The 16,543-nt window shown below is 47.9% G+C and overlaps 2 protein-coding genes and 1 non-coding gene across 12 annotated transcripts in view; 1 reads left to right on the forward strand and 2 right to left on the reverse strand.

Moving 5' to 3' along the window:
• The window catches only part of Ube2r2 (ubiquitin conjugating enzyme E2 R2), a 60,359-nt gene extending 58,535 nt beyond the window's left edge, over window positions 1-1,824 (forward strand). For both annotated transcript variants that reach the window (XM_060378072.1, XM_021634452.2), the window contains one exon: window positions 834-1,824. In XM_060378072.1, coding sequence (XP_060234055.1) covers window positions 834-1,053 — 220 coding nt within the window. In that variant the 3' untranslated portion in view covers window positions 1,054-1,824. The remainder of the gene's footprint in view (window positions 1-833) is intronic.
• Window positions 1,825-4,402: 2,578 nt separating this feature from the next.
• The window catches only part of Ubap2 (ubiquitin associated protein 2), an 82,519-nt gene continuing 70,378 nt past the window's right edge, over window positions 4,403-16,543 (reverse strand). For 6 of the 9 annotated variants that reach the window (XM_060378021.1, XM_060377994.1, XM_060378015.1 and 3 more), the window contains 12 exons: window positions 14,357-14,396; window positions 11,914-12,094; window positions 11,112-11,181; window positions 9,436-9,622; window positions 9,246-9,337; window positions 8,950-8,997; window positions 6,828-6,906; window positions 6,434-6,639; window positions 6,053-6,152; window positions 5,862-5,969; window positions 5,670-5,734; window positions 4,403-5,543 (listed from right to left, as the gene is read on the reverse strand). In XM_060378021.1, coding sequence (XP_060234004.1) covers window positions 5,136-5,543; window positions 5,670-5,734; window positions 5,862-5,969; window positions 6,053-6,152; window positions 6,434-6,639; window positions 6,828-6,906; window positions 8,950-8,997; window positions 9,246-9,337; window positions 9,436-9,622; window positions 11,112-11,181; window positions 11,914-12,094; window positions 14,357-14,396 — 1,584 coding nt within the window. In that variant the 3' untranslated portion in view covers window positions 4,403-5,135. Of the gene's footprint in view, window positions 5,591-5,669; window positions 5,735-5,861; window positions 5,970-6,052; window positions 6,153-6,433; window positions 6,640-6,827; window positions 6,907-8,949; window positions 8,998-9,245; window positions 9,338-9,435; window positions 9,623-11,111; window positions 11,182-11,913; window positions 12,095-14,356; window positions 14,397-16,543 lie in introns of all 9 variants that reach the window. The other 3 variants (XM_021634420.2, XM_021634421.2, XM_060378029.1) reach the window with 2 other exon arrangements.
• Window positions 12,665-12,743, reverse strand: LOC132652055 (small nucleolar RNA SNORD121A). The gene has a single exon (XR_009589548.1). It is a non-coding gene; the product is annotated as a small nucleolar RNA SNORD121A (small nucleolar RNA).

Below are 16,543 nucleotides of genomic sequence, written 5' to 3' on the forward strand. Positions count from 1 at the left end.
CAAACTAAAGCTTGAGGAAAGTGGTATCATGTTTTCAGTTTCTCCAGCAACCGTCCCACAATCTTGATGGCTTCGGAAAGCTTTTGGAAAGAAACTATTCTAACTTATACACACTCAACATTTGCTGCACAACTGTTATCTGCCAAGCCATCTCTGGGTAATGGAAAAGACCGAGGAAGCCAGGGCGTCTGATCTGATACAGTGCACATTCTGAGGGAGGTGATAACTGAGGGAATTCCCGGTAGGTATAAGCAGGATGTGTCAAAGGCTGAGACTCTAACATTCTGGCAGCCTACCATGTGGATCACTGCTCGGCCTGTAGCTCACTTGTATAGTGCTCCATGCCTTGGGTTTGATTCCCAGCACCTGCTGTAAGCCTGAACACACATATGAAGCCAGCAGTGTTTATGTATCCGATTCTCCCACTCTTAGCAGGAGATGGGAGGCAAAAGACAGGAGATTCCAGATGCTTGGCGGCTTGCTGACCTGACCCATGCAGCCATGAACAAGAAAGCCTGAAGTGTCAGGCAGGGACTCCACCGTGACACCTGATGGCTCAGAGCTCTGCTGTGGTGCCAGGTGTCTGCTGTCTGCAGGGTGTGCAGGGTGGGATGTGATCAACAGGAACCTTGATCATGGTCAGGTATAAGGTATATAAGTCTGTCTTCTATAGTTTTCTACACCAAGTACAATGGCCTTTGCTCATAATCCCAGCACTAAGGAGAGTAAAGGCAGGAGGGCTTAGAATTGAAAGCCAGTGTGAGTTAGGGTGAAACCCTCTTGAAACAAAAACACAGACCTCCATAAAATTACTGTTGTTATCCTCTGTTCAGGAAACAAGTCTCAGCTACTAAGGCTGAAGCAGAAAAGGATGGAGTGAAGGTCCCCACAACCCTGGCAGAGTACTGCATCAAAACTAAAGTGCCTTCCAATGACAACAGCTCAGATTTGCTTTATGACGACTTGTATGACGACGACATTGATGACGAAGATGAGGAGGAAGAAGACGCCGACTGCTATGATGACGACGATTCTGGGAATGAGGAGTCGTGACATGTTCCTTCAGTGCCCTGTACTGCCCTGGCGCCTCAGGCCGAAGGGAAGGGAGCAAGTGGGGGTCTACAGTGGCCCCTCAGCAAAACTTATTCATGGGGTAGGGAAACAACACAGCTCCTGCTGACCCCTTCCAGATCTCAGCTTGCTCCTTTTTATGGACCTTTAATGGAGAGAAAGTTCCCTCCACAGAATGTCTGAATTCTTGCATTCTTTACCCTTCCATCACTGTATTGATTCTTTTTTAAAAAACAGCCACCACCCCTCAAACTCCCACCTCACTTCATCTCTGCAGAATGTTCACAGCAAAACACGTTTGTCTCTTTTTACATTCTTGAAGAATTAGCCTGTTTAAGACATTGTGTTTGAAGCTGGGAACCCACTGGGAGTCCACAAGTGCTGCATATATTGGGTAGCAAAGGAAAATGGGGGGGGAACACACACACACACAAAAAAAACAAAAAAACAACAAAAAAAACCCACAAAACAAACTTAAAAAAAAGCCGATTTGCCAAGGTTTAGCTGCTCCTTTATATTAGTGCGTGTGCATTTGTCCAGCCCTGTGGTGGTGAGTTTCGTTTTTCCCTTCCTAAGGCTGGGATGCGGTGGGCATCAGGGACTTGCTCTTGCTAAGTCTAATGAAATGTGCTGCCTCTATGAGATCGTCCCAACATGGAGGCTGCAGCTACTCCGAGGAGAGAAATCAGATTTTGTTTTTTGGAATTGATTGGGATCTAAAGCCTGAAATAAATATTCATACTTTACATAGAACCGAGCACTTGGTTGCTATTTATTTTAAAGGTAGGGTAACTTTTTTTTTTTCCACTGGAGAGTGGAACAAGTGGGGGGGGGGAAGTGGAGGTTAGTGCGTATTGATTTTTGGTTATGAAAACAAAGACAAGATCATACCAGTTTTGGTTGAATCTGCTGAGGGGGAGAGTGAAAACTACTGGTGGCCACTGCTGGAGAGGAAATGTCTCATACTCTCACATGAGGTTTTTAATTTTTTTAAGTAGCCACTTTTAATTACTCAGTATTAATCCTAGGTGCATGTGTTAAGATTTTGGTTGTAATTGAGCTACTTAGGCGGATAGTGATTATTGTGGATGTGTGTAACTTGGGACTCATTGGATATGATCTGGACTTCTTTCTCCTTTCAATGTACCTCGGCCATGGAATGCAAGCAGAAGTTGTTCTTGGAGCTCCCCAACCCGGCCCTACTTACCTCACTTTAGCAGGGCCCCAGTTGACAATTTCTAGTCTAGGCAATTGCTGCAGTTTTGTTTCCCAGATGTCAGTCACACGCTGCTCCATCAAGATCCTATCTAGCGCCTTCAGATTTGAAGCGGGTTTCTGCCCCTGGCTTAGCAAACTGCTCTAACCAGACTTGAGGCGGCTAGGGTCCTTCTTTATCTTCAGATCACAGCTCAGAAAGAACCAAAGGGCAGACAGATCTCTACTGCAGAGAAGCTGACTCTTCCTTCTTCATGGCTCCTCCTTTCTGATCTCAGGGTTTTCATTCACTCTTGAAATTCTCCTGAAATGAATGCTGTTTCTCAGCAGTTCTCTGGCCTCTAAAAGTTTGGTCTGTTATTTATCTCCACAGGGCCGGGGCTGTACCCGAGTCTAGTGGTTGGGAAACGCAGTTGCTGTGTAGGACAGTAGTAGAAACTCCCAGGGGGAACCAGCCTGATGCTCCCAGATGGCCCGCAACCTGCTGAGTTCCCTCCACCCCCAGCTCCCATCCCCTCATGCTGACAGCTGTGGTTTGGTCTTTCTTACTCTCTTGGCACCCTAAAACTAAGCCTTTCAGTGCTAAAGCACCTCATTCCAGGGCATGCTACTATCGTGGGCCTGCTGGCCTGTGTTGCAGGGGAGCCAGAGCCAGCCTTTGAAGGGGGTGTGGTCAGTTCTAGCTAAGGCAGACACTGCATGCTGACCCATATAGAGGCTCCCGAGGACATGCCCTGTGGAAAAGCACTTGGGTGTGCAAAGTTTCTCTTTAGAGGGTAGATGGAGTGGGTGCAAGTAGAACCTTTGAGCACAGTTGTGCTGGTTACTTGGTATGAAAAGAACAAGATTCCTCTTTAGTCTAATCAAGGCCTCACTGAATGAATGTTCCTGAGGCTGAGTGGAGAAAGTATAATATCATGATTCTGTTGTTGCTTCTCTCAGTCTCACTTTTTCTTACCATTCCAGAATTCTGTTCGCCACGCTCTACTTTTCAGCTCCTCCTCTGTTCTCTCCTGCCCACTCTTTGCTGGTTCCCTTATGTTTGATCCTGTCCAATGGAAGGGACATTGCCCTCCCCCGCCCTCATTAAGGTTTACACTTGCTGAAAAGATTCAGATGCAATTTCGACTGAAACCAGCAGACACACCTGACTTTATAGTAGTTTTCTTAGTTAAAAATGTAGACGGTTTTTCAGTTTAACTTATGAGAAGTTTTGTGTTGGCCTCCCCTTTAGTGGTTTATTTTGTCTTTTTCTGCCCATCTGTCTAATAAAAACATGAAATTTAAAAAAAATGCCTGTATTGCTACTTCCCCATGGGCTAACCCTACCCCATGTTTAAAAAAAAAAAAAAAATCTCATTGTCACTTTGACAGTCACCGGGTCTCAGCTAACAAGTTAAAAACCACAATTTGGGCTCTACTGGCCTTTTTTCTCACTGCCCTCTTGACAAAGATTCAAAGGCAAAGCCATTTAATTTGCCCAAAGGGTTTTGCCACCCTAGACGGACACTTTATGTTCACTGTTGTGAGAAAGCACATCAGGCATCACCACTGTCAGCCTACCTACTCAGTGAATGACAAAGTTCCTGTTTCAGTTAAGACACTTCTTCTGGCCAGGATGCTAAGCTACAAAGTGTCTGATATCCTGTCCCATCATTGTGATCCCCAAATCCCCCCAAACTGGAGACGTTAAAAGACTGCTTTAAAAAAGAGAGGTGGCCCACATGTAAGATATGACCAGCTTCAAACTGGCTAATCCCTGTGCCTTCTCAGGAGTGTGACCACGTGAAGCATTTTGAATGAGATGTGCTCCCTTTACTTACGAGCCTGGTAAGAAAGAATGATGTGGCGGTGAACATTGTCCTCAATCCCCAACTCAGTTTACAGACTGGAGGGACAGGCACAGGCAGCTCTTGAGCCCTGGCCCGTGGCTTCTTTCCAGACTAATAGGGTGGGAGAGCAAGAGCCTGGTACTCTTGTTCTCTGGCCCCTGGTCCTAAAAGACAGGTCAACAGCCTAAGCCCCGAAGAAGGAAGAATATAGCAATCCAGGTGGACATCCATGTGAGGTAGTGCCTCCGAGTCATCCCTTATCCACAGCACACACAGACCCAGCATGCTCTCAGAACTTTATTAGGTGGAGTTTAGGGGAGAGAAAACCCTGAAAACAGTTGTCCACCTGGTTCGGGACAATTGGTATAGAGGAGCCTTTGTTTGGAGACAGGCTTCACTGAGGTGGAAGCAGATCTTTGACTTCTTTACAAGGGAGCTGACTGGCTGATTATCTGAGACTTAGTTCAAATTTTTTTAAACAGTTGATAAGAAAAATTAAGTTCCTAGGACAGGACCAGACCAAAAGCAGAAGGCCCTGCCCTGTGTGCAGGCAGACAGGCACAGGCTTATGTTGGATGGGTCATCTCTGCTATTCCCAGATTAAGAGTTGTTGGAAAGGGACCGTGACAAAACACAAAAGGATCAGTTTCTCAAAACACAAGTATGAAGTAATTACAGAGGAAAAACTAGTGACAGGGGAGTGAGTGAGAGAAGTCGTGATTCTTCATCGGTACCTGACCCCACTCCTCAAACCTCCAGTTCTTCTGTGGCACACCGAGCTGGGGCCACAACGAAGGCCTCAAGGCAGAAGGGTAGGGGTGGGGCCTACATGGCTACAGCAAGGGGGTCTGGACCAGACTGGGAGAGCACAGTTGTATGCTACCCAGAGGCACAGCCCAGCTCCTCCAGGCGTTTGTCACATTTACAAATACATACATAAATACATTACATACAACAGTGGGTCTGGGAGGCAGGCTTCCCACAGAGGCTCAGCTGACAGAGTTATGTCTCAGAATTCTAGGAAGGGCACCGGGCTCCCAGGCATGTGCTCCACCTGTTCTCTCCTGCCCAAGGGCCCACCCTCTCCTTTTTAGGGTCTAGTTTGTCCAGTATGGAGAGTTGCTGTAGGTGGCCTTGGAGGCTTGAGACTTGGGCTGCAGGGAGCTGGGCTGGCTGCGCTGACCAGAGCCACTCTGAGGAAGAAGAGGAGACAAGGCTATAAAGGCTGGAACAGAACCCTAGGCCCAAGGTGGGGAGGCTGCCGCCATGACTGCGCTCACCGGAGCATCCTGTGGTAGGTGGTGATGCAGCAGCTGGGAGTGGGGCTGCTGGTGGGCTGGCATGATATGTAAGAATGGGGCAGGTGCGTAGCCAGGGGCTGCTCCAGGGGCCAGGGGTCCAGTGGAGCCCAAGGCAGAGGGCAGGCTGAAAGGCGGAGGAGTTCCCGCATGAAAACTTTGCTTGTCAAAAGTCTGTAGAACACAGATGGCTATGAGATCAGCTGAATTGTACTTTTCTCTGATACCCCTGCCCACCTTTGTACACTCTTACCTGTGTCTTGTAGACAGAACCAGTCATATCAGGCAAGCCAGTGGTACCTGAAGACACAGAAACTCCTAGGAGGAAATATAATTAGTTATCCCCCATGGCATTCCGGAAGTTCCATAGACCCTGGGTAGCCCTGTCTCGGACAGACAGGACACACCTATTCCAGGGTACAGCCTGGAGAGTAGTTGACAATACCTTTGCCAGGCCCACAGCCAGCCGTCTTGTTTGGCGTCTGTGATGATCCACCATAGCCACCCTTGGTGTAGTCTCCTGCCGCTGTCCCCTGGGTCAACTCGTCATAACCTGGCATGGCAGGGCACAAGAGGCATGTGTGGGCTGCATGTCTATCCGAGCCTGGGCCCCTCAGTACTAGAAGCGCCCCTTACCTGTGCTGTAAGTGTGCTGCCCATACCCGCTGGCCTGCTGAAAGGGGGTTGGGGGAGTGCCCAGGGTCACGCCATGCTGCTTCGCTGAGGTTGGAGGGACCTGGTGGGACAACCAGGTAGTGTAAAAATAACAAAGAGATCAGTCTTGGCCTTAGCCTTGGGCAAAACTAGGTCACAACAAAAAGAACCAGTATTTTCCTCAGTGCAATTCAAGATGAATCTAAAGGCAGCTGGGAAAGGGATTCCGACCCTTGAACAATCTTCAAGGACAGACTTAACAAAATGGGCTTGTGGCTACACCCATCCACAGCTGACAGATGCTGGGAAGCACATCCACGGTTTCCACAGCCCAAGAAAACAATCTGCAGAAATGATACTCACAAACATAGTGGGCCCGTACTGGAAGGCACTGGGCACGCCAGTGTAGTAGGGCAGGCCGGGATAGCTGTAGCCAGGCGGCAGAGCAGGATTCAAAAAGGGCTGCTGAGCTGTGTGGTGGGTCTGAGACTGGTTCTGCTGTGCCTGAGCTGGTGTCGTTGGAGGTGCAGGGGATGCGGAGTCTCCTCGGCCAAACTTTGTGACATCGCCTAGAAGAACACTACTGAGCTTAGAATCATCAGGGTAAAGGCCAAGCTGCCTGTTATAACAGGAATAGGTCTAACTGCCAACTCGAGTCCTCACACCTTCAAAGACTCCTCAGCCCTTCTGCATCCACCTTCTGGCCTCCGATTAGTCAGCCCATCCCCTCCCAATCTTGCCCACTGGATGAACTGACCTGAATAGGGATTATTAGGTAGACCCCCATCTCGGCTGGCCAGGGCTGTGGGTGCTGCAAAGGGGATTCCATAGTAATCCTAGGAAAGACCAAGGAGACTCACTGAGCAAATGGTCTCATCTCACAGAGAGGAGATCCAGCTGGCAGAACAGGCATGGACACTCTGGGAACAGTTCAGAGAGTTGCAGTTCTGACACTAGCCTTGGGGTGTGCATCTCAAAACCTCTGCTTTGTACGACAACATGTGGGCACACTGCAAACCCTAATGCCTGTACCAGACAGACAATATCACACCGATTTTTATACCATATATGGAGACTTGGTAAATCCTACAGGCCAAACCAACTTTACTGGTCTTTACTGTGCAAGAAGAGTCGAAACGAGCAGCTATAGGGAAGGTGAAAGAGGCAACGACTGGGAAGCTTACAGGGGCAGGGGAGGAGCAGTGGTAGGTGGCACAGGGCCAGGACCCTAACGCTCCCAGCCTCTCCCAGCTCATTCAGCTGCAGCAGCACTGAGAGCACACAAACCAAACTTGGGAGGCATGTGCAAAAGTGCAAAGAAAAAAGGCTAAGAAAGTTGTGCTCTGCACATGAAGCCTTGCCCTGGCCTTACTAACACTACCCAGGACTCTCTGGGCTGCGCTCACTCTGAAATCAAACCAGGCAAAACCATCTCAGCTGGGTATGGCATTCACATCCTTTGGCTGGAAGTCTAGATAAACTCCAGGAAAACCAGGAAATCCTCAGCCAGAACTCCAAGAGGCACAGAGAGCCTCCTAGGAGGCCCCAAGGAGCTTGCAGGAACCCAAATCTCCACTGGTATGGAGGAAGTCCATCAGAAGGGGGAGCCCTTTCTCAGAAGATGAGCAACTCAAGGCAAGAGATAGGCCCCAAAAGAAGGCTAAAACATGATTCAAGAAAAAAATTTAAGCTGTTTCCACTGTGGACTCACTAGAGATTCCTCTAAGATAGAACTTGTAAAATGGAAAAAGGAGGGGCTGGAGAGATGGCTCAATGATTAAGAGAACTGGCTTCTCTTCCAGCAACCCACATGGCTGCTTATAACCATGTAACTTCAGTTCTGGGTATCTGAGGTCTTCTTCCACCTTGTGGGCACGGGGCACACATATGGTGCATCCAGATACATGCAAGCAAACCTCAACACAGAAAAGTAAAAAAGGAAAAGGCGACCCATGGTATGGGTGGAGAACCAGGAGAGGCCCCGGGGCACGATGAATCCAGCTGTGTCTCAGGCTATTCTTGGCTTCTACTCAGGAGCTTTTCCAAGTCCTGTTAGTCCTGTTAGCAGCCCTCACAGCCTCTGCCCCCGAAAGGACTCCAGCAGACAGAGGGGAGGTGGTTCTTGTAGCTGTGCACTGCGGGTGGCCTGGCAGAAGACAGGCAGCACTGGGCTGAGAGGGGCTGTCGAGGAGGAGTGGGCACTAGGTAAGAGCAGGCAGCCCAAGTCTGGGTACAAATTTTGTGTCTGTCACTGACAGATGTCCTAGAAAACCTCAGGCTGAGACTGGCTAGCCGGGAAGCAATCCTGCTCACTTTCTGCTTCTCTGACTGTCACTGAGGCCTTCCCACAGACTCACCGCTTTACCCTCAGAGCCAGGGTCAGAACAGAGACCACCCTGGCTTAAGTGAGGCAGCTGCACCAGACCCAACATTCCTGTAAACAAGTCCCAGGCTAGACCCAGATGACACTTTTCAGTCATTCTCCGGGGGATAAGACACTGCTGCACCCTGAGTGCAGCCACCGGCCGCTGCAGCCGTGACAGACAGAGGGCAGCGCTGAAGCCCAAGGGCAGCCTGCACGTCTTGGAGCTTGTTAGTTTTGAGACAGGGTGCCAGTGTGTAGCAGCCTAGGCTGGTCTTGGACTCAACCACAGCCTCTCAAATACTGGGATTACAGGAATGTACTTTCATTGGCAGTAGGAAAGTAAGAGAAGGGATTTGGTATGGGGCATAGTGTACATGTGTTCTCAGTCTCAGAGCCCCTCACTTCCCAGGCAATGGTCAAACCACGCATATCACCACCAGACACAGCTTCTCAAAGGCGGTGTGGGGACTGCTAGTCAACTGCCAAAGTCCTCCTCTAGTCACCTCTCACTCACCATCGGCAGCCGTGACTGCAGCATCTGGAGCTCATCATAACCGTAGATCTGTAGGGGAGTCAGTGGACAGGTTAGGGACCATACACCAGAGCTCTTGGCCACCAAACACACACTCAAGAATGGGGCTATAGGAAAATATCCTGCCTAAGAAGAGTCTAGATGGAGGAAGACACATCAAGTATGAGGTGGACAGAAACAGGGAGAGATGAACTATCTCTCAGAAGTGCCCTCACCAGGTGGTTCTGCCAGATGCCAGGCCCCAAGCCAACCAGGACTGAGTCCTACTGTGTGCTCACCGGATAAGCAGGAAGCAGCCCTCCAGGGCCCACGAGGTACTGATTGTGTAGCAGGGGAGGCACCCCTTGAGGCAAGTTTGGAGGTGCTTTGCCTACAAAGAGGAATAATGAAACACAATGGACCACCCACTTAAGGAAGGCTCCTTGGTGCCTGGGGGTGAAGGAGGAGGTAAGGGACTGGAACACATACCTGAGGTCACCAAGGCAGTGGCCCTGGTACTGCTGCTGGGCACACTACCAGTGGTCCCGCCCAGGCACAGGCTGCTCACAGTGCTCACATTCCCAGGCAGGGTGGCTCCCGAGGACGGGACACTTGGGGCAGAGGTTGCTGCTGGTGAGAAGTTGGCTGAGGATGGGGTACTCTCCACAGCAGCATGCTGGCAAAATAAAAGACAAGACACATGGGTTTGACGGCAAGAAAGATAAAGAGCGGAAACAGCGAGGACTCCAATCCTAGGGCTGAGCAGGCAGTGGGCAACGCCATGGCTTAGTGACTATTAAGATAAGGGAGTCAACTCTGTCTTTGGCTCACTGTAGCCTTTAGCCAGAGGGCCAGATTCAGTTAGTCAAAACTGAACATCAGCCTCCTAAAACTACTCGCAGCAGTTCAGACTGAAGCAGGTGGAGCTCTGGGAATTGCAGCCCTGCCTGATCTATATAATGAGTTCCAGACCAGTCAGAAGTATATCTTGAGACTGTCTCAAACCAACAAACAACTCACCCACCCAGTGGCTAAGAGCATACACTGCTCTTCCAGAGAGGGATTATCTCTGGCCCCAACTCAGAATGACAAGAACAGCAAATTGCAGGCAAAGAGGAAAGCCTTAGGGAAAAAGCAGTTAGCTCTCCAAGAATGGGGAGAAAATAAAGGAGGAGATATTGAAAATCCCTGTACAATGCTATCTGAGTCAGAGAGAATGATACGTATCTGAACACACAACAAAAACAAATTATTTCTAGGATGGCAAATGGTTAAGAATGTGTACAGCTCTTACAGAGCAGCCTAGTTTTATTGCAAATACTTGGATCAGAAGGCTCACAACCAACTATAGTTCCAGATCCAGGGGATCCAATACCCCTCTGTAGACTCTATGGGAACCTGTAGTCAAACAGACAGACATATAACGAAAAACAAGAGCAGAGTAGAGGTTGGTGCGTGATTAAGAGCACCTCTTGCGAGGACCCCAGTTTGGTCCTGAGCACACATGTGGTGCCTCCCTAACGATCTGTAGTTTTAAATCCAGGGAATCTGATAGCCTCTTCCTGACTCTGTGGGTAACAGGCACATGCATGGCACACATACATAAATGTGTGCAAACACTCATACACAATAAAAGATGGATGTATGCCTTTACATGTTTCGAAGAAATAGATCAAGGGTTCCTTCGCTGACACCTCCCCTTTGAAAGTCTCCTAGCCTGGATTTCTTGACCTTCTAAAAATTTCTTCCTTCAAACTATGCATCTGCAAGCAGGGGAAGATGGCATGAAGGCCGCTAATGCCGACCGCCAGCAAAGCCCCATGACAGTAACACAACAGAATGCAATTCAATTAGGCTGAGAGGCAGCATAATGAGAGGCATCTGTAGACAGGAATTAGAAACCTATTCTTCACACACACACACACAAAGTTTCAAATACAAAGCCTAAAAAACAAAGCTGTCCCTGCTGACGAGAAGTGTCATGTTAGGAAAAGAGCACACTCCAAGTCCTTGAAAGCAAGTACACCACTGACCTCCTAAGAAAAAGCACAGGGCTGTATGGCAATGAACCCTGAGACTCTGGATGATCTCAAATCAAAATTAACCAGCTTCCCACCTACACTTGGGAGGTCCGGGTGTGCTGAGCAGGAGGGGTCCGCACTTACAGTGTGTGGTGTGCCTGGGGGACGCGCTGCCTGTGCAGAGGACAAGCTGTTCTGGTGGCTGGAGAGGGAACTGGAAGATAAAACAGAGCACCACATGTCCAAACAAGTGAGGATTTTTTTCACAGAAGCAAGACCTACCTGGTTTGGCAGGCTATAATCAAACTGAATCTTATTCCTGGGGACACCTGGACATCACACTTCATGCCCTTAGAATCCTATGGCAAAGTCCTCCTGGCACTCAGAAATGGCCTACAGGACCATTCACCACCACAAATCTGATACAGCCTGGCTTCAATACATTATAACCTTTTATTGATTGATTGATTGGCTTTTACAAAGCTCAGAACCCTGCAAGTCAAGAGAGGTTCGATGTGGCCTGGCTCATGTCTAAGAGTTGAAGTTGAATTCCAATCAGATCCAGAGTTCAAACACTTTTGCTCTGAACTAAAGGATTAAGAACTCTACCCAGAAGGCGTGAGAAACAAGCTTCAGTAATTTATATCTGGAATCAGGAAAAAAACTCAGTCAGGCACTTATCAATCACTCTTACTCTACATTAAAATGGCGTGGGTCAAGAACTGGGACAGGAGAGGCATTAAGCATTAAGCATTATTCCCAGGAGACCTCGGATTCCGCCAGCAGAAACACGAGAAGCAGTCAAGGACTTTGGCCAAACTGTAAGTCATGTATGAAAAGCCAGGGTCTGAATGACAGCCCATCAGAGGCAACACGAGGTGCTTCTGGCAGCAGCTTGGAAGGGCCCACGTCTCCACCCCTTCCTTTCTCAGGGCCACCCACATACCTGCTAAGCTGAGAAAGGGGGCTGCTGGACAGGTCACCAGCCTGGGGCGAGGAGGGCGAAGTGGCTGTGTGCTGGGCTGAAGGCGGCAGAGGAGCAGCACAGGAGGTGGGGCAGGGCAAGGTTCCCACAGGCGGGAGGGCAGGAGGGTCTGTCGTGTTTGGAGCTGGAGCGGATGAAGTAGCTGCAAGAAATGGATCTCTTTAGCTCCGGAAGCAACCCTTAGTATTGGAGACATACTAGTCACATTCAGGTATGATAACCTGCATGCTACAGTTCCGAGGACAGCGTCTCCGCATGCCACCACACGGCTCCATTTCTTGCAGATAGGACTATATAAGGAGATGGGTTGGGTATGGACAAAGAACAGAAAATAACACCTTTAAATTCTCTTGATGTCGACCAGCTCTCCCATTTCCAGGAGTTTGGCACAAGCTCCCAGAAAAGAAAAGATAAGCAGAATCTGATGTGTATGTAGTGAGACAAATTTCCCTTCAAAGCATGGCATGAGGGGAAGAAAAGCAAGGCCCCCTCAGAATGCCTGCTTTCATCCACTTGGCACCAGAGAAGGCACAGGCTGCTGGAGTGCATGGGCCCCTGACGGCAAATGTGGAAGGTCTGTTCATCTCAGCTCTGCAGAAGAATTCATACCAACACCTACTTGCAAATGCAGTGGGAACTTTCAAGTATACATTTCAAAAGACACAGACTGGGTTTTTATGTTCAGAGACTACATGGAAACAATCCATGACCTTCAGAAAAGACTCAGTTTCACTGTCATCCACACATATAAATCAGATATGTGCTTGGAAACACATCATCGCCTTTTCCAGGAGGCCCCCTTTCCTCCTGCAGACCTCCCTTTAGGAAGCTCTCTACTAAAAAGGGAGAATTAAAAGCAGCAGGGGCAGGTTGGCCTGTAATGTGGACAGCTCACTTTCTTCTGAGACAAAGAGTATCAGGCAGCATAGGTCAACCTTGAACTTTCAAGTAACCAAAGTAAGAACTTTGAACTCCTGATCCTTCTACAACCACTCCTGAATGCTGAAATTACACTCTGTACCATCACACCCCCTTTGTTTTTTTAGGTTGTTTGTTGTTTGTTGTCTGTTGAGACAGGGTCTGGCCAGGAGCTTCCTATTCACTAGCTTTCCAAATGCTGTCGCTACAAGCTTCCGCCAGTACACCTCATGGCATGTGGTCCTGGAGACTGAATGCAGAGCTGCATAAATGCTAGGCAGGCACTCAGGCACTCTACTGACATTGATGCTGGTTGCTAATAAGACGGTGAGTTGACATCAATTAGGAATATGTAAAAAGATAAACTGAGTAGGGCTACTGTTGTTGCTATAGCGTTCAGTGGTAATTCAACTGGTAAAAATACTATTGAAAAAGAGGCCTCCAAGGGACAGATGGATTGTAGAGGATATAAATAGTATAATGGGTATTTTATTTCTTATCTGTGAGAGGGATGTAATCAGTATAAATGAGTAAAAGGAAAGTGGTGAATACTGAAAGTTCTCAGGAAAATATAAATTATTAGGTTAAGGAGTCTGACACTTGGGTTGTATGGAACAGCGATGATTCAATGCAGTGTGGGTAATGGAATGCATTATAATTTTTTTTTTTAGTTGGGTTCAGTTGAGGCTTTTGCAGCCTCCAATTAGATTTGACAGGATAGCAAAGATTACTACGTTAACGTTGTCTGAATCGTAAATTTGGAATATAACTGATCTATGTTCTTTTTTGTTTATTTGTTTGTCTTGCAAGAAGAATTACTTGTTAGCTATGCGGTGGTGGCACAAACCTTTAATCTCAGCACTTAGGAGGCAGAGGAAGGTGGATCTCTCTGAGTTTGAGGCCAGCCTGGTCTACAAAGCAAGTCCAGGACAGCCAAGTCCACACAGAGACACCCTGTCTTGAAAAACAAAAACAAAAATTACAATTAGCAAGCATGATTCTGAAGATGAAACAGCGCTTGAAAAAACTGAGTGAAAACACCATGAGGCTTCTCACCTCAGATTAAGAGGCCAAAAGGCACCTAGTCCACCATCCATGGATAACTTTATAAAAGAAGAAGGAATGGGGAGGGAGAGTGAGAAGGGCTGGAAAAGAAAGCCTGTCAACTGCACCCTGGGACTCACAGATGAGTCTAGGTCAGCCTGTGACAGAGGAAATACAAGGACCTCTCAGAAAAAGCACTTTTAGGGTATGGTGTGGTCGTGCACATTCTCGATCCTGACACTGAGGAGGCAGAGACAAGCACAGCTCTTCCAAGCTCCAGGGCAGGTAGAGCTGTTTTGAGACCACCTCAAAACAATAAAAACTGGTTTCCAGGGGAAACGTACAAGTACGGACTCTGGAGAAGTGAAGCTGGTGTTTTCCACATTATGTTAGCCACATTTCTATTTGGTCTCCACCAGCTGGAACAAGAATAGAAACTTACTGTCTACTGTGTGCTGACTCCGGCCACCACCATGTCCATTCTACAAAGAACAAAGAGAAAGAGTTAAGACGTGCACAAGTCCAGACAATCACCAGAGTGAACTCTCAACTGGCACTGCAGCAACCATATGTTGTTGCAGCTATGTCTTTTCAAAGGGGGCGCCTTATCTTCCCTTCTGTGTGCATCTATGTGGTGTACAACACTAAGGCACAGGAGAAGCTGGAAGAGGGTCTTGGACTGCAGGCAGGCTGTGTGCTGCCTGAAGCGGGTGCAGGAGCAGGAAAGGCTCTCTAACCCGAATCTCTTTCATTCTTTGGTTGGCTTGCTTGTTTGTCTGTCCTGGACTGGACTCACTCTGTAGATCAGACTGGCCTTGAACTCACAGAGATCTGTGCCAGCCTCTGCCCCCGAGTGCTGGGATTACAGGCATGCAGCACCACGTCCAGCTTGTCTTTTTCATTTGTTTTTTTAATATAAAAGGAAAATGAAAATAAAAGAGGACAGGTAGTACAACTAGCTTTAATGTATCATAAGAAGTGGGCGTTTGAAAACCAGATTCAGAATTTAGGAAAGTAATGAGTACGGGAGGCTAAAAGCACTCCTAAAACAAGTTATTCAAGTGTATAAGGAAGATGAAATCTCATTGTAATTAAATTGAGACACTTTACATTTCTAATGCAAATTCTAAAATCCAAGTTTTTAAAAATAAGAGTAACTTCCATACCAGCAACCATCAAATGTTAAAAAATATTTCTGAGAAAAAAATGAGACAAGACCTTAAGACACACCTTTGTGAAGTTGTTAGTGCAGAGTAAGTCATGAATATGTTGTCCACAAAAATGCAGATCCTAGACTTGAACATACCCAAGACATGGTGATGGCAAAATGCCATCTTTACAAAATGCCACCTGCCTCCTGAAGCTGGGAAAAGCCACAGAGCAAATGGCAATGAAGGACACACAGCTCAGACGCCTCCCAGAAAGAGCAGCAATGGGAAAAGCAGTGGACACACCCCTTATTCAACAAATGCCAAATGAGCACTGGAGAGGTGGCACAGCAGTAAGAGGGCTGGCTGCTCTCCCACAGCATCTGGATTTGATTCCCAGCACACGTGGAGCTTCACAGTATGTTCCTCCCGTTCTGAGGGTTCAGCACCCACAGCTCCATGCAAGCTGCTTCTTTAAGGCTGCTTACAGCCTCGTGCCAACCTCCTAACCTTATGAATTAGCTCTCTTTCTTTCCTATCTGCCTCTACACAGAAGCCTGTTGCTTTTCTCCCAAATTCTAATAAAATGGTCTGTGAGGCTAAATGGCGATGTCCAGTGTGCGTGGATCAAGCTATCCTCAGAACCATTAGGTTAGTTTAACAAAAATCCCAGTATTGGAAGCTGGATACCCTAGCCTATAGTTCTTGGTCAGGAAGGTCCCGAAGGCCCCAGAACAATACAAGCAATCGTAATCGTCATTACTTTCGATGGATCTCATTAGAGCTAGATTTTACAACCCCACTGCTACGGCTTGACATGACAGAGAAATCAAGGTGGACTGGGCTAGAATTCTTCCCCTCTACTGGCTAGCCTCAGTTTGGGGGAACTGTCATCAACAGTCTTACTAGGCTGCTGGCCTTGTATGCAACAATCCAGACCAAACTGACAGGAACCTGCTGGTTAATAAATGACAAGCCAGAGTTGGGCCCCGTGGTGCGCACTTATAATCCCAGCACCCTGGAGTCAGAAGCAGGCACATCTCTGTGAGTTCGAGGCCACCCTCGTCTACAAAGCAAGTCTAGGACAGCCAAGGCTACACAGAGAAAGAAACCCTGCCTCAAAAAAATAAAAACAAAAAGGCAAGCCTGTTATGGAGGTGACCAACACTTTTCTGATTAGATCTGATGACTGTTCCACAGGAAACAGTTCACAGCTGGCACTGTAGGCCTCGGCAAAAGACAATGGCTGGGGAGGAAGGTACTGCCATTACCTTGATAAATGACACGGTATGTCTGTCAAATTATTCCCTAAATTACTACGCTGGGCCAGCAAGATGGCTCTGTAAGCAAAGGCCATCCTTATAAGCCAAGGATGATGCTCTGAGTCAGATACCTCATACAAGATCAAGATACAGTAAGATGAGACATACAACAACTCCTGCAAGTTGTCCTATTGACCTCCACATGAATGCAATGCACAT

Source organism: Meriones unguiculatus, chromosome 1, assembly GCF_030254825.1.
Source record: "Meriones unguiculatus strain TT.TT164.6M chromosome 1, Bangor_MerUng_6.1, whole genome shotgun sequence".
NCBI classification, from domain to species: Eukaryota; Metazoa; Chordata; class Mammalia; order Rodentia; family Muridae; genus Meriones; species Meriones unguiculatus.